The sequence below is a fragment of the Mesoplodon densirostris genome, chromosome 16 (genome assembly GCF_025265405.1).
Source record: "Mesoplodon densirostris isolate mMesDen1 chromosome 16, mMesDen1 primary haplotype, whole genome shotgun sequence".
NCBI lineage: Eukaryota > Metazoa > Chordata > Mammalia > Artiodactyla > Ziphiidae > Mesoplodon > Mesoplodon densirostris.
Window position 1 is genome coordinate 34,507,781 of NC_082676.1, and position 23,138 is coordinate 34,530,918.

The 23,138-nt window shown below is 50.5% G+C and overlaps 1 protein-coding gene across 1 annotated transcript in view; it reads left to right on the forward strand.

The window, feature by feature from the left end:
- The window catches only part of LOC132477082 (myosin-16), a 57,109-nt gene extending 35,675 nt beyond the window's left edge, over positions 1-21,434 (forward strand). Inside the window, exons 26-43 of the mRNA XM_060079379.1 lie at positions 1,050-1,140; positions 1,591-1,647; positions 2,302-2,388; positions 2,678-2,923; positions 3,807-3,924; positions 5,182-5,309; positions 5,673-5,869; positions 7,170-7,302; positions 8,349-8,565; positions 9,669-9,805; positions 9,898-10,001; positions 12,232-12,424; positions 13,364-13,567; positions 14,534-14,659; positions 15,568-15,738; positions 16,274-16,474; positions 17,507-17,665; positions 21,049-21,434. Of these exons, the coding sequence (XP_059935362.1) occupies positions 1,050-1,140; positions 1,591-1,647; positions 2,302-2,388; positions 2,678-2,923; positions 3,807-3,924; positions 5,182-5,309; positions 5,673-5,869; positions 7,170-7,302; positions 8,349-8,565; positions 9,669-9,805; positions 9,898-10,001; positions 12,232-12,424; positions 13,364-13,567; positions 14,534-14,659; positions 15,568-15,738; positions 16,274-16,474; positions 17,507-17,665; positions 21,049-21,120 (2,641 nt within the window). The 3' untranslated portion in view covers positions 21,121-21,434. The remainder of the gene's footprint in view (positions 1-1,049; positions 1,141-1,590; positions 1,648-2,301; positions 2,389-2,677; positions 2,924-3,806; positions 3,925-5,181; positions 5,310-5,672; positions 5,870-7,169; positions 7,303-8,348; positions 8,566-9,668; positions 9,806-9,897; positions 10,002-12,231; positions 12,425-13,363; positions 13,568-14,533; positions 14,660-15,567; positions 15,739-16,273; positions 16,475-17,506; positions 17,666-21,048) is intronic.
- Positions 21,435-23,138: the final 1,704 nt, after the last annotated feature.

Consider the following 23,138-nt stretch of genomic DNA (forward strand, 5'->3'; position numbering starts at 1 on the left):
TCAAAGATCACAAGGAGTTGAGGGGGTATGTTAGCAATACCACCCTGGTAATAACATGGAGGACATGTGGGGTGGAGAAAGCAGGAAGACAACTACTGCAATAGTCCAAGCATAAACCGAAACCAAGTAAGAGGCTGAAGGGCTGGAGATAAGGAGGCAGGTAAGGAAAGCTTTAAGGGGGCAGAATTTGGACAATGCATCTTTTTAAAAAATATTTATTTATTTATTTATACGGTTGCACCAGGTCTTAGTTGTGACAGGTGGGGTCCTTAGTTGTGGCACATGGTCTCCTTAGTTGTGGTATGCCAACTCTTAGTTGCAGCATGCATGTGGGATCTAGTTCCCCTACCAGGGATCAAATCCGGGACCCCTGCATTGGAAGCACAGAGTCTCATCCACTGTGCCACCAGGGAAGTCCTCTGGACAATGCATCTTTGAAGTACATTTTGATAGGGCAATTCTAAAGCACCACAGGCTGCCAAGAGGGCGTGTGCAGCTAAATCTGCATCTCAGCACATTTCTTGGGAAGCACCCCCAGAAGGTGCAGGTGACCCTGCCCATCCTCCCCATCTGCTTGGTCTCTGGCATCTTAGCTCTCACACGTGGCTCTTGACACATGGAACTCACATCAGGAGGAGACAGCCTTTTGCAGAAAGTTTTTGGAGGAACGTTTTCCCTAAAAAGGCCAAGCATCTGTGTGATTCTGGAGCCCCTAGACTGTAAGCTGCACCAGAGCAGTGACTTCTGTCCGTTTTGTTCACTGATGTGTCCCTGGAACTCCAAACAATGTCTGGCACCAGGAGGGACTCAATACATTGAAGGCAAATTAATAAATGCACAAGTGAATGAATGAGTGAGTGAAAAACCAGTGGAGCAGATCCTGGGGCTCTGTAGGGCAACTCATCTGTAGGGTGAGAAGGCCAGGGGTCAGGGCTGAGTGGGTCTCAGCAGGGTCAAGGTCTCCACCGGCAGCCCCAGCTCCATTCCCGTGCCAGCTTGCTGGTCTGGCCTCAGAGCTTTTCCTCAGGAGGTCAAACTTTCTCTTGCAGGAGAGATATGGAAATCAATTCTGTCAACTCTAAATATGAGGACGAGCAGTCTCTGAATTCCACGCTGCAGCGGAAACTAAAGGAACACCAGGTCTGTCTGTGCGGGATGGAGGAGACCCAGATCCTCTTTTGAAATGCACTGGCCTGCGCCTTTGCTCACATCAGCTGATCTGCTGCTGCCACAGAGTCCTCGGAGACTGACTCATGTCCACCTCCTGCTGGGATAGATTCCAAGTCCCCACAGTGGCCACAGGGCCTTCCACAATAGCCCCTGCTCCCTCTCTGGCTTGTCACCCACCGTTCCCCCACCACTCCGTCCAGCCCCTCTGACCCCTTGCGGGGTCTCATACACCCCAGCCTCCCTCCTGCCTCAGGACCATTGCACACACTCTCTTGTGCCCCGCTTCCCTCTGCTTTTGACAGCGTCCCGCATACACTTAGCTGCCTTCCATCATTTTCATTCTAAAAGGCCAGTGGGTGGGTCTCTAACTTCACCCAGGAGACATAAATTCCCTGCTCTGTCTGCTTATTTGCCTGCTAGGCCCGAATCGAGGAGCTGGAGGAAGAGCTGGAGGCTGAGAGAGCAATGAGAGCCAAGGTAAGTGAGATGCGTCTACGCTTCCTGCCTCCTTTCCTGAGGCAAAGGACCCAGTGAAGCCACAATCCAACAACGAGCAGAAACTCCTGTTGGGAAACCAGTAGAGAGGAGGATGGGGTTCTGGTTGGAAAGGCCTCATTGTTTCCTGAGCACCTACTGTGTGCCAGGCACTGTGCTACACGTGCCCATTAATGACGACGTAAGAGGCACAGATGCTCTTTGTTGTGCGGTCCAAGGAGTGGGCAATGTTAGCCTGGGGACTGGAAGATTGCATTCAACAGGCTGAGGCAGGGAGGAGTTTCTAGGCAAAGGGAATCAAATAGCACTTATGTGCACAGGTACAAAGGTGTGAAAGGAAGAGCCAGGAGTGGAGGGAGGCTTGAGGGCAGGGATCCTGTAGGGAGATGGATCGTAACACACCTAACTCCAGCTTCAGCCCAGCTGGGCTGGGGGGCAGGATGGGCACTAAGGCCTCCCCAGTGCAGGGAAGAGGACAGCATCCTCTGCTGAGTGTGGGGGTGGTGACGGGCAGAGTTCAGAGCTCCCCAGGCGCAGGCCCCTGGCCTCACAGACGCCACGCGGTCATCACAATCCTTACCAGAGAAACAGGAGCTCTTGGACGGCCAAGGTCAGTGTCATCCCATCTCCCCCCAGGTGGAGAAACAACGCAGTGACCTGTCCCGAGACCTTGAAGACCTCAGTGACAGGCTGGAAGAGGCTGGGGGAGCCACGTCTGCTCAGGTACCATCCTCGGGGTGTCCAGGAACCACAATTCCTGCCTGCCTGCCTGCATGGAGAAACAAATGCTGGACGATGAGCAGGGGGATAAGGACCAGTTAGTTCTTGCTGAATTCCTGGGGCTCCCTTGAGGAGAAACCAATCAATGATAAAGAATAGGCAAGAGGGGGCTGGTTCAGTCCACTTTCTTCTGGGGCTCCTCGGTTCAGTGGATGCAGGTGGGATTGGGACTGAATGCCTCAGGGAGGCCAGCACCGGCCAGCCCATGAGCCCTGCTCCTGCTCCGCCCCAGATCGAGCAGAACCGCAAGCGGGAGGCTGAGCTGCTGAAGCTGCGGCGGGAGCTGGAGGAAGCGGCCCTGCAGAGCGAGGCAGCGGCCTCCACACTGCGCAAGAAGCACACAGACTCCATGGCCGAGCTGACCGAGCACATAGAGAACCTGCAGAGGGTCAAGTCCAAGCTGGAGAAGGACAAGCAGGTCATGAAGGCCGAGATCGACGACCTCAACGCCAGCGTGGAGACCATACAGAAGTCCAAGGTGAGGGGGGACACCCCGCAGAGCCTTCACGAATAATATCCCCCGATTCCCCCAACAGGCCCGAGGCCCATTCTAGATGCTGTGAAGAGAACCAAGATGGACCCGTCACAGACCCCACTGACTGTGTGTATAACCTCGGCCAAGGTGCACAACCTAACCGCGCCTCGGTTTCCCCACCTGTCAAATGGGGAATAATGATAATCCCCACCTCATAGTGCTGTTGTTAGGGCTACGACAGTTCCTGGCACGTAAGAAAAGCTCAATAAATGTGAGCTGTTAGGATCATCATGACATTAGTATGACTATATCCTCCAGGAGTTGGAGACTTAGTAGGAGAAACAATCATTGCCACAATGAAAAAGTGATGTGTGGCAAGAAAGAAAATTAAGTACAATTAAAGTAAAATTAAGCCACTCAACATGAATTTATCCAGCCCCTGCCACAGGAAGAGTCTTCTTGTGACACAAGGGAAGTGGCGGATGGTGCTCCAAAGGTGAGCAGGGATGATGCTTTGGGGGTCCAGGTCCCAGCCAACTAATGTCTCCAAACTTCAGACACTCACGAGGCACCTTCGTAGTTCCTGTTTTATCTGCAGACGCCTGCTCTAATGCTGGTATTTTTCCTTAAATTAACTGGCTCCCGGCATTTTCCTAACGGGTGAGGTCAGCAGGGGCCCGGAAGTGAGGGGCTGTGTGCCAACCCAAAGGCTCTGGGCTTACGTTGATAGAAAATGGTGAGCCGCTGGAGGTTTCTGAGACAGGGATGCTCTAGAAGGATGAGGTAGGTGGCCTGGGAGGCTGCACTAGGGCAGCGCAGCTGGGAAGCGGGGAGGGCCTGGCCTGGCCCTCCCCGCTTCCCCACTGGGTTCGTTCTCCCTGAGCAGGTGAACGCCGAGGCCCATGTTCGAAAGCTGGAAGATAACTTATCAGAGGCCAATGCCAAGGTGGCTGAGCTGGAGCGGAACCAGGCGGAAATCAACGCCATCAGGACCCGCCTCCAAGGTGAGCTCTCCCCTCCCCACAGCTTCCTAAGGGACAGCACATGGAAAGGAGTGGGGATCCTCAAGGAAACTGAAAGAGTACCTGGGTGCCCTCCCAGAGCTTCCTTGACCTTGGAACATCCACATCCCCTGTGATGAGACGAGAAGATTTTCTTCCACCCACTGAGTGCTCCAAGTAACATCTTTACAGTGTAAAACAGGGAACACTATCCAAAACATTTTCCTATCAGTTCTCTCAATCACCCCGCGAGATCAGTGGGAGGAGCAGTAATACCGACAAAACACAATTTTCAAACATTTTCAAACATGACCTGCCTACTAACGTAAAGCGAACACGTGTCACTAATGAGGGAACCAGAAAAATGGGAAAACTGCCTTTGAAAAGCACCTGAGGGGGCCGAGATTTACATAGCCAGTTGGGAAAGGAATGTTTCAGTAACTCTGCTGAGTTAGATGCAAAACTGGTTCATGTCCTATGCGGCAATACTGCAACCTCTAGGTTTGATTTGGGGTTTTTTCTACCAGAAGAAATTCTCTAGGTCAAAAATAATTTGCAACTCATCAATATGCAAGTTAACATCTGACTTCGCAGAGTCTGGGCTCTAAAGAGGGGTCAACAGTTAAGTCAAGCAAAGGTGCATTTCCTTCGAGAAGTTAACACTCCTGAGGCACACCAGTTAGACAACACTCTTGTTTGACACCAGAGAACCTCCTTTGGCCTTATTTTCCACATTCTGAATAGTTTTTAAAATCAATATCCCCATTTGATGGCTAAGAAGAGTGAAACTCAGTGAGGTGAAGTGACTTGCCCACGGTCACAAAACCGAAGATACAGGGCAGAACTGGGAACCCCTGCTGGTTCTCTGGCTCATGCACCTTCTCCTGGCCTTGGCTCCGGAAAGCAGCCCACAAATGACAGGAGTGTAGGTTCTGGGACCGTGACAAGTGCATTTTTTCAAAGTAAACACTCTCAGCCCGACTGTTTTCTCCAAACTTCTTTGCTGTATCTCCTGCCAGGGGCTTCGTTATCTGAAGCCGCTTATCCCATGCAAATCACCTGGATGGTGGCGACCCTTGGGCACTTGCTCGCCTCCTGGGTCCACTTGATTTGGGCAGCTGATGTGGTGGTCGCCCTGCTCCCCATTCCAGCTCAGCTGGCCAAGCCACTATATTGATGGGCACTTTGGGAGCAAGGCTTACGATCTGGCAGGGGAGCTAGTTCTCCACCCAACGCTTCTCCCGTTCCCTTCTCGTCCAGCTGAAAACAGTGAACTGAGCCGGGAATATGAAGAATCCCAGAGCCGGCTTAATCAGATCCTGAGGATAAAGACGTCCCTGACATCACAGGTGGACGATTACAAGAGGCAGCTGGATGAAGAGTCCAAGGTTGGTTTGGGGCTGAGGTAGGGGGTGACAGAGCTACCTCCTTGAAGAAAGTCATATGTTATGAAGATGTAGAAGGAACATGAAAAATATTTGATTCCACAGCAAGTAAAAGAGTTAACAAAACCAGAGTACGCTATATGTGCAACTAAATGAAATTAACGGAATTACGTATCCTTGTGGATAGTAATTGGAAGAAATCAAAGACAGTTAAACCCTGGTGTTTTGGGTTATAGACTCCTGTGTCTTCCACCCCGCCCCGCCTTTACTTGCTGTACTGTTGATCCAATGTCATGTATCTCTAAGTGACAGCCCTGGGTGCCACAGAGACTGGGGGGCCCTGACAGGCTGGTCTGGTCACTGCAGTCCCGCAGCACGGCCGTGGTGAGTCTCGCCAACACCAAGCACGACCTGGACCTGCTGAAGGAGCAGCTGGAGGAGGAGCAGGGAGCCAAGTCGGAGCTGCAGCGCCTTGTGTCCAAACTCAACACTGAGGTGACCACCTGGAGGACCAAGTACGAGACGGACGCCATCCAGAGGACGGAGGAGCTGGAGGAGACCAAGTGAGCGTCACCCTGCGCCAGGAGGGCCGGGGAGGCCAGCGGGTTGGCGGGTGGGTGCGAGGTGGGGGTCTGAGCACCACAGCCACAGCTGACGCCAGGGCCACACCCAGGAGAGGGCAGTTCAGGGGCTCCTCTTAAAGGGGAGACGAGTGTCAGGACAGGGAGCCCACTTCGTGCCCTCACCAGGTCACGCACTGCATGCCCTACTGCCTTCAGCTTCCCTCTTCAAGGGCTCTCTTACCTACATCTTCTGCCCAGAAATGCTCAGGCTCCCTGCAGGGAAGTCAGGATGGGGGGGGGGGGCGGGATCTGCCTCCAGGCAGGGCTTCTCTGCCTCTGAAGTGCTCAGAAGCTTCCACGGGCCTGGTGGGACTGGGGTGAGGCCCCTCGGTGATGCTGGGAGGACACGGGCCACGCTCCGCGGCAGAGGGCCCCCCTCGGCCAGATCCCCAACTCTGTGGCGAATGCCCTCAAGTCCTTTGAGCTTTCTTCCTTCACAAACTAGAGACACAAACGCTCTGCTTGACGGGTCTGAGGAAACAAGAGTGGACACGTGAACGTGGCTCAGAGCTGCCCTCTTGCACAAGAAGAGGCTGGCATGGGTGCCCGTGGGCCAGGGCACCCAGGGAAGGCCTGCGTGTGAGCCCCCAGTGCCAGGCGGGGAGGGAACCCCAGCCTGCTGCTGGTGCCTTCCATCCACTGGAAATTTGTGGTGACGGCAGTAAGCGCAGTGCCTTCCAGCTGACATCAATCTTTATCTGGCACTCTTTTTTCGCTGAGCCTACACCTGCCTTCCTGCAGCTCCACCTCCTGCCCTCCAGCCCTTTTCTAATATTTTCTATTGAGAGCTACGGGGGCTGCCTGGTCCCACCCCAGGCTCTCACTCCAAGCTAAACCTCAATTTCAAACCCTCCCCTCTCTCTGCCTGGAACCTCTTCCCCAGACACCCACAGGGTCCTGGCCTTTGCACATGTGTCCCCTCCCTGCTTTATTTTCCCATAGTGCTTATGTCATTTTGTTGTGTTTTCTGTCCCCCCTCTAGAACAGAAGTTTTGAGGGCAGGGATCTTAGTCTGTTTTATTCACTGCTGCTTTCCTAATGACTAGAATAGGACTTGGCACTGAGTAGAAACAATGAATATTTGTGAAATGGATGACTGGACACTGGTTGCTCTGTTCCAAATACCCCCCTTTTTATCTGCATCTTTTCCATTGTGACACCAGAGCTCAGCGCCATGCTGGGCTCCCCTGCCCGTGGGTGCCTATGTTTCCTTGATGGCCTCTCTTGCTCTCATCCCCAGGAGAAAACTGGCCGCCAGGCTCCAGGAGGCAGAAGAGACGGCTGAAGCCGCCCAGGCCCGAGCCGCCTCCCTCGAGAAAAACAAACAGAGACTCCAGGCAGAAGTTGAGGACCTCACCATTGACTTGGAGAAGGTCAGAGGGCCAAATGCTCCAAGGATGACCATTTGCCGGGTCCAACAGCCCACAGGAAGCTGGATGAGACTGTCATGTGTTGGGTTAGCAAGAAGGAACAGGTGGCCCAAGAGGGTGGAGAACAGGGTTTGCAGTCAGGCCCACTGTTCACTGCTTGAACATGTGTCAACATGCTCATGATTCTGAGATCTTAACTCAACCAGCCACTATTTAAATAGGTCCGTGACAAGGATAAAACTCAGTCCCGGGAAGTCCAGGAACCTATTGCCCCTGTTCCCCTTCCTCTTCTGCAAACCATGTCCCACACACTTTGTGTGGCTAAATATTCCCATTTGCATCCCTAGTTCAGACTGATTCACCAGTCTTTAGCAGAATTAAATAAGATTTCCACTGGCACACACCAACCCAGTCTTGGTCCAGATAAGGTCATAGCCATGTGAGAGGCTTTGGGGGAAAAAAGTCCTATAACCCCAAGAAGGTTTTTGCTCCCTCCAGATTAAGAAGTTAAGCAGAAAAAAAAAAGAAGAAATTAAGCAGAAATTTACAACGTCTAATATTGTGCCGCAGCAAATACACAGTTGCGGGGAGTTATGAAAAAGATGGAAGGGCTGTGAAAATAATGTCTAAGAATAATGAGCTTTGATGCACAAGAAAAATAATACCCACCCATCTCTGAGTTGGGCAATGATGTATATTAGTATGTTATAGAGAAATACGTTATGGGGAGTTAGGTGAACATGATGAATCTGGGAAGGCTGTTGTGGCCCAGATCCCTCCTTTCACACCTGAGAAAACCCTCACCTGGGAAGATAAGGTGGGCTGCCCAAGGTCACACGTCTAGTAGTAGATGTTTTGGAACTGAAACGTAATTATTTCTGGACTCCCTGTTCTGTGCTTGTGCCACAAATGTTGAATTCTATCCCCATTCGAAGAAGTCTGGGGTCACCAGAGTTACTGGAGAGGTAGAGGAAAGGAAGGGAGAGGGCAGAAGGAGGGGAAAGGCACAGGAAAGGCAGACCCCTGACACCATCCCCCCCTCACCCCAGGCCAACGCCGCGGCCGCCGCGCTGGACAAGAAGCAGCGGGTCTTTGACAAGATGCTGGCTGAGTGGCAGCAGAAGTGCGAGGAGCTGCAGGTGGAGGTGGACGCCTCCCAGAAGGAGGGCCGCATGTACATGACTGAGAGCTTCAAGATCAAGACCGTCTACGAGGAGTGCCTGGAGCACCTGGAGTCGGTGAAGAAGGAGAACAAGACCCTGCAGGGTGAGTCTGGGGGCAGATGGACAGGCCTGCAGGGACAAGGACACAGCCGGACTGCCCCCCTCCCGTCATGGGTCTGAGCACCCAGCACATAGTAGGTGCACAATCAGTGTTTGCTGACTGGCTGGCAAGCACTTGGTCCAAGCACGTGGGCATTCAGCAGTATAACTTCAGGCAGGTGAGTTACCTAGTTCTTCTGCGCCTCATCTGTAAAATGGGGAAATAATACTGCCTTCCGTGTAAGGCTGTTGCGGTAATGAAATAAGATAAAAATGTCTTAAGTCTTTGCTCGGTAGAGTAGCTGGTCAAATAAGGGCTCAGGAGATTTCAGATACTGAGCCCTTCCATCTACCATATGTAAATAATATGTGTATGCATATGTGTTTCTTACACATAGGAGTCTCAGGCTGGAATTTCATTCTGTTGGATATTGCTTGAAAAGTGCTGGTTATCTAATCTTGCCACATGAAATGTGTATTATTTGTTTTTGTGGTTTTCCTAAACACAAACTCAGTGTTCAAGAGATGTCACTTTTTTTCCATTTTTGAAGAACTGTTTTGGGGTCCCTGTTCTGCTGAGCGGCAGAAATGAAAACTCACTCAATGCAGGGTTTCCTCAATCTGGGTTGCCCCACCCTGCTTCCTCCCCAGTGTTGTATTTGAGTCCCGGGGGGGTTGATGTAGCATCACTGCAATGGAGGGTAGAAAAAGATGGTCCTTGATTGTCCCCAAAGCTGCCCAAGGTCCTATGAGTCACTCCCAGAGGAGCTCTCTGCTTACAGGAGATAATCTTGTGAGTTAACTGTTTGAGGCCTCTGCTTTCTTAATTTCAGAAGTGTAAGTACTGAAGGACTTGGGCATAAAGTAAACACAATTAAAGATTGGGGAGGAAGAGCTGAACCAGGTACAGGTTGACTGGACTAGGAGAGGAAGGAAAAGAGGAGGGGGTGGTTATGATCAGGTGCTGCTGAGGGTCCCTTGCCTACCACCCGCTATCAGCTCCCGGTGCAGGTGAGAAAAGATAGAGGAATAATTGTGTCACATGCCATTACCCCGGGAAGCCGGCAGTCCTCATGCTTCTTGTTAACAAGAATATTCCTTTCTCAGAGGAGATAAAGGAACTGATTGATCAGCTGGGTGAGGGAGGACGGAGTATACATGAGCTGCAGAAAATGAAGAAAAAATTGGAGATTGAGAAGGAAGAACTCCACGTGGCCCTGGAGGAAGCTGAGTCTTCCCTGGAGGTAACCATGTGGTCATCACATTGGGGGCTGGACCTTGGCCAGGGACCACACACCTGCTGGGCCAGGAAGACTGATGTTTATATTCCTGGCAGGTTGAAGAGAGCAAGGTGATTCGAATTCAGCTGGAACTGGCTCAGGTGAAAGCTGATATCGACCGGAGAATCCACGAGAAAGAAGAGGAATTTGAAGCTACGAGGTATGAGGCTGATGGGACAGGAGACTGGTCTAGGTAGCATGATGGAGCAGAGTCCAGAAACCTGGGTCTCTGCCACATACCAGTCATGTGTGAGCTTGGGCAATTTAGGTGAGCCTCTCTGAACCTGTTTCCTCATCTGTGAAATGGGAATAATGATGGTACCTCATACTAATGTGGCACTCTCTGGTTTGCACTTAGAAATATAGTACTTTAAGTGATTCATCACAAAACCCCATGAGATAATAACCCAATTCAAAAATGAGTAGTGGGGCTTCCCTGGTGGTGCAGTGGTTGAGAGTCTGCCTGCTGATGCAGGGGATGCAGGTTCGTGCCCTGGTCCAGGAAGATCCCACATGCTGCAGAGCGGCTGGGCCCGTGAGCCATGGCCGCTGAGCCTGCGCGTCCGGAGCCTGTGCTCCGCAACGGGAGAGGCCACAACAGTGAGAGGCCCGCGTAACATGTAAAAAAAAAAAAAAAAAAGGGGTAGTGAAGTAAATCAGAAGGAGAAAGACAAATACCACATGATATCACTTACATGCGGAATCTGAAATATACAAATGAACTTATTTACAAAACAGAAATAGACTCAGAGACATAGAGAACAGATTTGTGGTTGCCAAGGGGGAGGGGAGGTGGGGGAGAGATGGATTGGGAGTTTTGATATTAGCAGATACAAACATATAGAATGGATAAACAACAAGGTCCTACTATATAGCACACGGAACTATAGCCAATATCCTGTAATAAACCATAATGGAAAAGAACATGAAAAAGAATAGTTATGTATTACTGAATCACTTTGCTGTACAGCAGAAATTAACACAACACTGTAAATCAACTATACTTCAATAAAATAAAAAAAAATGGGTAAAGGACTCAAATAGACATTTCTCCAAAGAAGATATACAAATGGCCAACAAGTACATGGAAAGATGCTCAGTATCATTAGTCATTAGGGAAATACAAATCAAAACTACGAGATACCACCTCTCTTCCATTAGGATAGCTACTATCCAAAAAACAGAAAATAACAAGTGTTGGCAAGGATGTGGAGAAATTGGAACCCTTGTACACTGTTGGTGGGAATGTAAAATAATGGTACAGCTGCTGTGGAAAACAGTATGGAGATTCCTCAAATTTTTTTAAATAGAATTACCATACGATCCAGCAATTCCACTTCTGAGTATATACCCAGAAGAATTAAAATCAGGGTCTCAAAGAGATATTTGTACACCCAACTTCACTGCAGCATTATTCATAATAGCAAAAATGGAGAAGCAACCAAAATGCCCAGTGATGAATGAATAGATACACAAAATGTGGTCCATCCATACAGTGGAATATTATTCAGCCTTAAAAAGGAAGGAGATTCTGACATGCTATAACATGAATGAACCTTGAGGACATTATGCTAAGTGAAGTAAGCCAGTCACAAGAAGACAAATACTGTATGATTCCATTTATATGAAGTACTTAAGAGTAGCCATTTGCTTATAGCCATCCTGGTGGACGTGAATTGCATTTTCATGATGGCTAATGATGCTGAGCATCTTTTATGTGCTTACTGACCAGCTATATATCTGGTTTGGAGAAATGTCCATTCAAGTTCTTTCCCCAAAACTGGGTTGTTTATCTTTTTATTGTTGATTTTAAGAGTTCTTTATTTATTCTGGATACTAGACCGTTATCAGATATATGATTTGCAAATATTTTCTCCCATTGTGTGGGTTGTCTTTTCACTTTATTGATAACATCCTTTGAAACACAAAAGTCTTAAATTTTGACGAAGTCCAATTTATCTATTTTTTTCTTTGGTCACTTAACTGTTGCTTTGAAAAGAGAGATTCTGACCTGTATAGCCAAAGCTCACATTTTATAATGAAAACAAACAGAGACCTTAGCATCTGACCTTGAATTCTGACTCCATTGTGGACTAAAGGGTGATCTTTTGGCGTGTTTTTCATCATGTTGGAGCCTCAGTTTCCTTGCCGGGCTGTTTTGCATATTAAATGAATTGAGATCACAAAGACACATGGTAAACATTGACCTTCCATTCCTTTTCCCAAAGCATGATGCTCCCCCACTTAAAGACTTTAAGAGGAGATACAGTTTAATCTCACAGCATGGTGGCTGCATCCACATTATTGCTGAGACTTCTTATCTAGAGAGGTTTAGCACATCCTGAACAGTGGGCCCAGTACACCAAGGCCTTCTCTGCTTGGACTTGCAGGAAGAACCACCAGAGGGCCATCGAATCCTTGCAGGCCAGCCTGGAGGCGGAGGCCAAGGGCCGGGCAGAGGCACTTCGGCTCAAGAAGAAGATGGAGACAGACCTGAATGAGATGGAAATCCAGCTGGACCACGCCAACAAGAACAACAGCGAACTTGTGAAGACGCTGAAAAGGCTGCAACAGCAAATCAAGGTAGCAATCTGGGAGCAGGAAGAACTAATCACAAAGCCAGCCAGCCCTGAGCCTGCAGGCTCACTGGGAGCTAACGACATGCCTGTCCAGCCAGGATAAAGACACGAGAGCGAGAACGTGGGGTGGCTGGCAGTCTAGGGAGCAGGAGACTTGGGGACTGTATAAATGAGAGACCCCAACTACCAAGATCCGTATCCTAGACCACTGGAAAGAGGGAAGGAGGGAATCAGGAAGCTGGGCCTGTCTTGCTTTTTAAAATCATTTTTGACTTATTAGAAATGATTACAGACATAGAAAAATAAAGAACATAACAAACACCCATATACCGACCACTCACCTTAAATAGAGTTGAAGGCCTGCTTTATCACTTGATGTCATCAGCCTGGTCTGTAGCACATGCATAGCTGGACCCATGCATTCAACATGTGTTTACTGGAGCCCTGCCCTGACCAGGCACTGTATTAGGTGCTAGGGGTACAAGAATGGATAAAACAAACAAACTTCCCTGCAGACAAATAATAAGCAACAAATAAATAAAACTGTAGTATTAAAAATGGTCAGAAGTGCTATGGAGAAAGAACAAGACAGGAGAAGGGAGACGGGAATGAGCCAGGGCAGGGTGTAATTGTCAAAGGTCACTGAGGAAGGCCTCGTTGAGAAGATCCTGCTGGAAACACCAGGTCCTCGTCATCAGGAAATCCTTGACCTCATGCTGACCAGACTGGACAGATCCTCCTGACACCTGGGCCCTGCATCAACCAGACCCTGAACTCCCCAGGGCAGGGCTGCACTTTGCACTCTCTTCCCCTGTGGCCTCCACCTCCCCACCTTCACCCCAGCCCCCTGCTGAGCCTGGTCCAGGAAGGTCATAGCACCCTCAGGCCTGGGCAACTCCTGGCCGTGGGAGAAGGGCTCAGGCCGGGGTCTCTTGTCCCCCAGGACCTGCAGATCCAGATGGACGAGGACGCCCGGCAGCATGGGGAGCTGCGGGAACAGCACAACCTGCAGGAGCGGCGCCTGAGCCTGCTGCAGACAGAGCTGGACGAGCTGCGCTTGGCCCTGGAGGGCAGCGAGCGCTCCCGCAAGCTGCTGGAGCAGGAGGCGGTGGAGGTCACCGAGCGGCGCAACGAGCTCAACGTCCAGGTGGGGGCAGCTCCCGGCCATGTGGACTCCCACTCGGGGCGCTGGGGAGAGGCCAGGGCGGTGCCCAAACCTCACGGGCTCCCCTCAAGGGCCCACTCAGCAGATCCTCAGAATGCACCTGCAGAGCTTTCTTTCTGTTGTGGTTAGAAAACAAACAAACAAACAAAACCCATAACATAAAAGGTACCATCTTCACCATTTTTCAGTGCAGAGCTTTTCAAGACAGACTCCCAGACTCTCCCCTGGAGATTCTGATCCAGTGAGTCTGTGGTGGGACCCCCGGGAATTTAACTGCTGGAAACTCATGAAATTCTGATGATTTAGCCAATTTTAAGGACAACCGTTACCACCCCCATCCTCCCACCCCGCCCAGTGTACTGAAGATAGAACTTCAGAACTGGAAGGGATCTAGAATATTCCAAAGTCCGACATTCGTGGTACAAATGAAAAACTGTGGCCGAGAGTTGAGTGGCTCACCCATGGTCAACACCAGGGACCCCAGCAGTGACGCAGGTGCTTCCTGCCGCTCACAATGCAGTCCTTTACCAACACGGCTTCATCCTTACTCACCATCTCATGCGAATTCACCGAAAGAAAATAATGTACATGGGACATATAGGGATTACAACCCCACTTTAGAGATAAAAGAAAGACCAATCCCAGGGGTAAAAATTAGACACATAGGCAGAAGCACTAGGGCTTGAACCTGGTCTTCCCAGCTCCACGTTCAGGATTGTTCTAGAGCTACCACCCACCCCAGGCCTAAATGATGTTCTTCCCAGGCTCCGTGTGATGCAAATTCTAATCTAAAACTCAAGAGAAGAATGCAGGATAGAGACCTTCACCCCAAGCAGGGGGCCCAGGGCCATTTCTTGTTGGGGGTCTGGGAGAGGGTGGCTTTTCCTGGACACAGGAAGGGCTGTGCAGACTCCGGGCTCATGGCAATGTCTTCGTTTCCTCCTCCAGAACCAAAGCCTCCTCGTGGTCAAGCGTAAGCTGGAGTCTGATGTCCAGCGCATCTCCAACGAGCATGAGGAGCTCATCAGCGAGTTCCGCTCGGTCGACGAGAGGGCCAAGAAAGCCATGACGGATGTAAGTGCGTGCACTGCCTGCTGCAGCCAGGAGGGGCCTGGGCACCCTACCCCCACCCCAGCCAGGCCCCCTGCCGGGGACCAGGCCACCCTAGGCAGGGAAGGCCGCCTCCTTTGTTTTCTGAAAAGCCAAGAGATTAGAGCATGAGGCCTGGGGACACAGACCAAAGGAGCCATTGAAGTAGGCTCATCTGGGTGGGTATTTTGGCAAGTAGAGGAGCCTTGAACCAGCTTTAAGGGGAGGGTTAGTGAAAGGAAGATGGGTGCCGTGCCCAGGGTTTCAGGGCTGGAGGTCGGCAAGGGAGGCCTCCAAGTGTTTTCACCCTAGTATCCCTTTGGGTGCTCAGTGGTGGATGCTATGTGCCCCACTTTAAAGATGAGGAAATACAGATTTTAACGTCAAGCTCCTTAGGCTTGACTGAAATGCCAGGAGCTCAGGAACATTGTTGGTCTTATTTGGTGCTGTGTCCTGAGATCACAGACTGGTACCCGGCACGCTGTAAGCCCTCCACGAATATTTTACACAAGAACAAGTGGGTTAAATGACTGGGGCTGGGTGCAGACCTTGGGCTTTCTACTCAGACCTGTGTTTTTCCCGCTCTCTGTGCTGTGCCCCTCATGGAGGAGACAGCAGAGTCTGGCTGGAGAGCGCCGGCTGGCGGGTCCATGGGATTGGGCGGCCTGGGTCTGAGCACAGGCGCCTGCCTCCTCCCGTCGCTCGGAGGGATGTGGGAGCGTGGGGCACCCCCTCCACCACACCCCAGCAGCATGTCAGCCAGGGTCCTCTTGTCCACCGCTTGGTGTCCCAGAGGCTGGGAGACAAGGTCCCGCATCTCTCAAAGGCACCAGGAGGCTGGATGGGAGCCCAGCTCCAGCTCCAGTGCTTCCACCCGCCCCCCCCCCCCCCAGGCTGCCCGCATGGCCGAGGAACTCCGGCAAGAGCAGGACCACTGCATGCACCTGGAGAAAATCAAGAAGAACTACGAGGTCACCATCAAGGACTTGCAGGCCAAGATGGAGGAGGCTGAGCAGCTGGCTCTCAAGGGAGGGAAACGCACAATCATGAAGCTGGAAGCCAGGGTGAGGGCGGCACTGAAACAGAGAGGGAAAAAGGAGATCGGAAGGGGGTCTTTTCCCCGCAAAAGTGCCAAGCATCTGATGAGGAGCTGGGCCTCTAATCTATTTCTACAAAGGTCTCCTCTCCTCCTCCTCTCCCTGTCACCTTTCCCCCAGAGTGTCCTTAGCCCCCAAGCAGAGTGGTTCCCCATATTCTTCCTCTGTCTCTGTTCCCAGTCTCTGTTTCCAACATTATTCCTCTCTTATTACTTACTTAAAACGAGCCTCCGTCTTCACCTCAAGGAATGTCAGAGCTGGAAGGGCCCAGGGGGTCAGTCACCTTGTCCCACCCCTGCCTCCCCCATTTTCCAGAGGAGGAAACTTGAGGCTCAAGGCATCTGACCACCTGCTGGTGAAAGGCTGAGCCCACCCAACCCTCCTGGGCAGGGCTCACCTCTGGGCAGGAAGTGGACACTGCGACACCCCTGCCCAAGGCCACTGAGCTCTGAAGTTCAAAAACCTGCGTTTCCCCAGCTGCATTCCTCTCCTCCTCCCCCAGATCAAAGAACTGGAGACAGAGCTGGACGGGGAGCAGAAACAGCACGTGGAAACGGTCAAGACGCTGCGGAAGAATGAGCGGCGCCTCAAAGAGCTGGTCTTCCAGACGGAGGAGGACCACAAGACCAACCAGCGCATGCAGGAGCTGGTGGAGAAGCTGCAGAACAAGCTGAAGGTCTACAAGCGGCAGATTGAGGAGGCGGTGGGTGCCCGCCGTGTGGCCCCAATTCTCCCCCATTCCCAGCCCAGGTTTCCAGCCTTGGTTAGAATGAACCACAGGAGAGGACTCAAGTCTTGGCCAAAAGATGGCTTCCTGTCCACAGCACTTCATCCTCGCTATCACATGGGGGGTGGACTAGACATGACACACCGGAGATAAGAATGTGTAAAAAATGAAAATATCCCCTGAGAACACCCATGTTAACGAAAACACCTACTTCGGTGGGATCTAAAGCCAGGGATGCCTCCGTCCTGCTTCCACTGCCCCTTGGGGCCTCTCCTTCCTGGTCAGAAGGTTAAACACCAGGACCTTCCCTTATTTGATCCCCTTGACACAAGGCAGGAAGGCTGATACTCTTAATCTATTTCACAGGTGAGGAAACAGCCCAGAGTAGGGTACTTATGTTATTTCAGTCAAAGTCACATGGTTAGCAAATGGCAGCTTCAAGTCTCAACCCTAGACCGCACGCCCACCTGCCGCCACCAACGTCCCCCAACCAGGATGTAGGTATTTGACTCTGCTGTCCTTTGCTGCCAGTTCTGGGACCACCACATTGACTCCATCATCCACCCACGCACCTAACACTGTTCCCAAGAGGCTCAATAAAGGCCCGGCTTACAGGAAATACAGTTCTAACCAAAACAACACTATGACTCTCTTGGGAAGATGAGGGGGTGGGAAACGTGTGACGGGGGCTCAAGAAAGCACCAAATCCACATCTTCCATGGTGGGGTACCAATAGCTAATGCCTAAAACCACACATTACAGAAGCCACAACAGAGCACATTTTATTTAGAAATATGGACGTCAAAGCCAAAAACAATCAGCTAAAAGCGTTGAAGGTGGGTGTCCGTGGTGACCTGGAGGATGCCCCGACCCAGGACTGCTGTGTTTCCTAATAAGCCTTACAGAACGACTGGACTCTTAAGATGTCCATGTAGAACTGAAAACAATGCACGTTTAGCCAGAACAAGCCAGGTTTATGCCCCATTTTCCACTGTGCCTTTGTCACAGGAGGAGCAGGCCAACCAGACCTTGGCTCGCTATAGGAAGACGGTACATGAGCTGGATGACGCCGAGGAGCGGGCCGGCATGGCGGAGACCGCCCTGAACAAGCTGCGCACCAGACACCGCGTGGCCAGCAAAGGGCTCACCTCTGTGGAGATCATCCAGGTGTCCAAGACAGGCACCTCCCAAACCCCTTCTGAGGAGTGAGGTGCTACGTGTGCCAGCTCACAGCCGCTAGGTGTGGACTCCACGCTCCAAGTTCACCTTCCCTGCTCTTGCTTGGCTCTTTCCAACTTCTCTGCTTCCTGTCTGCCATGCCCCGACCTTATGCAACGGGGATCCCAAAGCCTCCCCCGTCCCTTCAGCCGCAACACTCCCTCAGCACTCTCAGGTGTGATGCCGTCCACTTGTGTCACAGGTGCTGGTGGTCGTGACGCTGCCCCAATCTGAGCGGAATCTCTTGGGAGGCAGGTTCCACGTCTAATGCCCCTTCACACCAGGCCTGGCAGACAGGTGCTCAGTACATGCTTGTTGTCACTGGAGAACCGCAGGGACATTTGCAAGCTTACAGGTGGTGTGCACTCATCTTTCACATCCCCCACAGTATCATCCCTGAGGACTTCATCAATGCTGGCTGAAGTTAGGTTTCTAACATCAAGGAAATCATCATCATCACAGCTACCATTTCTTGAGCACTGAGCGCCGGTGGGATTTTAGGGGAATTTTTTTAATAGTCTTTTATTATTTTCCTTAATCCAGAACCAATTGAGAAGAAATACAGGAGACAAATACATAGAAAGTCACAATGCTAGTTTTATTATGATGCAATTCTAGATTGAGAATTCATGGGTGTCCACCATGAGCATCCTTGTACTTCACCCCAGAATTAAAAGTACCTGCAGAACTGAACAACCACAGCCCTGCTCCCTGGGGAGCAGCCCCTACTCCAAGGGCAGGAATGACCAGAGCTCATCGACCCTGCAGGTAGACCCAAAAGGATACCAGATGGGGTTCATCCCCGCCTTCCTGGTTCCTTCTTCCAAGCGCAGGATAAACCACTCCTCTTCCCATGAGAGGAGCAAGGGAAAGGTGAGAAGCAAAGAACATTATTCTAGAGCAGTGGTTCCCAAAATGTGGTCCTTTGGACCAGCAGCCACCTCAGCATCACCTGGGAAGTTGTTAGAAATGCGAATTCTTGGGCTCCACGCCAGACCTACTGAAGCAGAAGCTCTGGGGGTGGGCCCTGCATTTGAGGTTTAACCAGCCCTCCAGGTGATTCAGACATATGGGCAAGTTTGAGAACCAGTGCTGTAGCAGAAATCTCCCCTTACAGAAACAGGAGCCAGGGAATGCAGGTTTCTTCTACTTTCATAAGAGCCAGACATGTGGTAAATGTTTTTCACTCTAATTTATCCCGTGAGGTAGGTATACATATCTGCGTTTGTCAGGTGAGGAAAATGAGCTCAGGGAAGTTCAGTGACGCCCATGGTCACGCAAGCCCTGTGCTATGGAAAGGCAGGCTGTCCTTTATTTTAATTACTGTGGAGATTGATAAGGTTACCGTCTGATTAGGATGAACCGGGACAACTCATGATCAAGGACTTGGTTTAGGTTGGGAGGGGCAGGGGTTTGGAGTCTCAGTGCCACGTGCTGATGTTCAACCTCCATGGATTCTGGGAATTTTTTTCTGGCCTCGTGTTCAAGCATCCAGTTGAGTCAGCCCTTGGTGAGGGTAAGGTCCCCCACTCACTGCTCTCTATCTCTCAGGACTGGGTCCAGTTTGGGTTTTAGCCAGAAGTGATAACCCCATTGACCTCTGAATTCAAGCTGAGCCTTTTCTCACCATTTGCTTAGGGAGGGAGCAAAAAATAGGACACAGAATCTTCTTTTTAATTCTCTAATTCTTAAATAATGGTTAGCTCAGGAAGTTAAGGAAACCAGAGGCTTGCCTCTGGATGAGTCCTACAATTAACATGTAACCCCCTCCCTTCAGGGCAAAACCCTCAAAGGGGTCCCTTCTTTTGAGCTCCCCCCTTGGTGGGGGTTACTCCTGAGGCCTCTTGCACCACCCAGACTCAGGAGGCGTTTCAGCTCCTTCTGCCTGCTAAGTCTTGGACTCCAGGATTAGGCACCTTGTAAAGCAGATCCCCTGCCCCAGCGTGGTGACTGTTTATTCCTGGGGTCTGCCGGCCCTGGTCCAACTACTCTGTCTTCGTGTCAGTGGGTTACAGTCCTGCCAACAGTGCCCAGAGGCAGAGCCCCTGGGGTCTGCTCTCTGTGTCCTGGTCCATCCTCACTCTTTTACCCCATTTTCCCTTTATCAGTCACAGATATGCCATTGTGGCCATGAGATATTGCAAGCAAACTAGTACATGGGTTACTACTAAGCCAAAATCCCACAGGAATTTAGTTTTCCAAAGTGGCATTACCTTCGATCACAAATACTGACCAAGCTCTGAATATGGACTAGGCCTGTACTCTGGGATACAGAGATGAAGAAGAAACAACATCCTCCCTCGTGGAGCTCAGAGTCCAGTGGAGAGGCAGACGCACACAGCAATCACCACAAAGCTGTGAGCGACTGTTCTGCAGTATTTGCTTCTCACAGGAGGGGATTCCAGGGGAGGAATGACTGGTTCGACCTGAGGTGGCTAGGGAGCAGCTCCATGGAGGACATGACCCGTATGAGAGTCTAGAGCAGTGCCACTCAGTGGGTGGTCCCCACTGCAGAAACTTGAGAGGAAGCGTTTAGAAATTTCGGGAGCAATTGGATGCTGCCATGACATCCAAGTGCATGGTCAGTGTATTTCATAAAAGTATTCATCTCAGATAGTAATTAAAATAAACAAAAATTAAAAGTAAAAATAATAGAATTGAAATTAAAAAGAATAAATAAAATGGATCCCTCACCAGGTAGAGAGGGAAAGAAGGGAATTCCAGATAGAAGGCCCAACACATGCAAAAGTGCAGAGGTGGGATGCGCACAAGGGTACAGCATGACTGGAGAAGAGGGGCTCAGGATGAGGTCAGAGTGCTGGACAGGGTGGGAGACAAAGCTGGTGGGACAGGTGTGGGGGGTGGGTGTGAAGGGTCCTGTTGGGAGCAAGTATTCCATAATCTCCATGAGGAAATCTTCCTTATTTTTAAAATCCAGTTGTGGGATGTGATAAGTAGTAGCTTTTCTTTCTTGGGAAGACACATCAAGTTGGCAAAAGAAGCCTCTTGGCCCCTCATGAGACACTGCAGACAAGTGTATGGTGAGCATTGCATCCCAGGGCATCGCACTCTGGCCTTCTCAATGGCCCGACTAGAGTTCAGGCCTACCTGGGCATGCCAGGCCCAAAGAAGGTGTCCCTAAATCCGCACAACCTAGCAAAGAATGAGCCAGGTATGACCCAGTGGTGTCCATTACAAGGAAGGAAACCTGTGCAGCAGCAGCCCAGGAACCTGAGGGCGCTGTCTTTTTAGCAAGAAGGGGTCAAAGATGTCAGAATTCCCAGCTCTGGCCCACAAGGGTCTTCTCACCCTCTCTCTCTTTTTTCTTCCAGGGTGACACAGATCACAACAGCAAACCACTGAGAGGAAAAATATATGAAAATGGAAAACTGGGTCTATCCTGAGAATGTTTACTATGCAAAGGAAAGTGCAAGCCAGAGATAGGTGCAAGAGAATAAAGATAGCTGTGGGGGGAGATGGGCTTGGGGATGTAAATACCCAGCCATTAGAGGAATTTAAATTAGCGTGGCTTCTCCGAGATGGCATCAACCTGTCAAGCAGTTGGAGTACAGTAACAGTGGGTCTGATTTAGTTGAGATTCTACATGTTCATGTCAAGGACGGAATATGTAATGTCTGTGGGACTTGGCTGTTCTCTAGAAGTAATTCCTCGTGTGGACAATTTTAATACCTTGTTCCCATGCATCTTAAATAAAAGAAACTTGAAAAACAGACCGAAAGGAGATTGTTTTTAAGTGAAGAATTTTTTCTGAGACTTCCTAATCCAAAGGCAATTTTTATAGTATATCAGAGTTCTGTTGTGTCCATGACCTCATTCATAGGCTTGTGTCTATTGGAAACCATGAAACCTATGTAGTCATGGTGAGGTTCTTTGCAAATTCTGAAAGCGTGTATCAGAGATATGAAAACAAACTAGGTTTCATAAAGCTGAGATAGTTACAGGACCCCCTAAAAGGATGTTAAGATCTATCCAGGCCAAAGGCCCCCCACGCCACGCCTCAGCATCTCCCCGGATGCTCAGACACAGGCAGGTCAGCTCTGTGAGGGCAGGCAAAGTGTATCTTGTGTGTTTTATTCACTGCTGTTTCTCAGCAATAAGATAGCGCCCGGCCTGAAGGGAGAACACAGTAAATACGGTAAATACGTTTGGAGTGAATGCCTCCCAAGGCAGTGCTTCCTGACATTGCACAGAGCACTTCCTTAAATCAGGCTGAGCCCTGCCCCCTGGTGGAATCCACCTGTCAACCCTGGTTTTGACACCCAGGACCCTACAGAACCACCTGAATGGAAGGCAGGTCTCACGGTCCCTCCAAGTTGCTCTTCCCTTCCTGGGTCCTTCCATCTTCCCAAGTGTGATGGGATTTCTTTGTCACCTTCTGACACTCCTCGACCCTGTTTCTCTCCTCACTGTCCTAGTCTTTGAGGTGCAGGGGCAGAGGGAGCAGCCCTCAGAACGCCCCTCCTCCCCAGCTTCATGGAAATGGGGTCTTCCCTTTGAATTTCAGCACCCTGACCTCTCCAATGCACTGGCAGACAGAAATCATTGTTCAGGCTGGTAGAAGAAGGGATATTAATATGCTGGTGGTGGATCCCTCTCCGTCTTCACACGGGCCCACATCACCCCCATGATGGTTCTAATCTTCGCACTCTCTAGGCACCTCGGAGGGAACGGGGTTTACGTCCGTCAGTGCAAGTGCACCAAATGTGAAGACGCTGCCCTCCGGTGGTGGGGTCTCCAACTGCTGTATGTGAATTTCCTGGGCGACACCAAATCACACAATCTTAGAATTATATTAGAATTTTAGGGTTCAAAGGGACATTTGGAGGGTGTCTAGTCCAACTTTCAGCCAGTTTGGGATTCCCTTCCATAGCATCCATGAAAAAAATGGTAATCCAACTTGAACTCTTCCAGTGAAAAAAAGGCAGCCCACTGCACTTTTGGCTAGCAATCATGGTTCAAAAGTCCCACCCAGTATTGAGTCGAAATATGTCTCCTCTATTTTGCCCTTACTTCAATCTAGTCTTCACCTCTGTAATTACATAAAATAAGTCTAATACTTATGCTTTGAAGTCAGATATGGGTTCCACTTTCCCAGCAGTGTGACCTTGGGCAACTTAACCTATCCTATCTCCTGTTTCCTCAACTATTAAATGAGGAATAATAAGAGTATCTGCCTCATAGGAATGTGAAGTTTAAACAAGATAACTTGGCACGGAGCCCATTGTGCATGGCGCTGAGACACTCGCCAAGTTTCTTCTAGCATTCCCTAGGACTCTGACACTTGACCTCCTGGGGGAGGCTCTGCTGGGCTGTCAGTCTAGTAGCTGATGGCAGCAAGCCTCTTCCTGGAGAGATGCCAGGAGCATTCCATGAGGTTGAAAGACCTCATCATTGTTTCCTG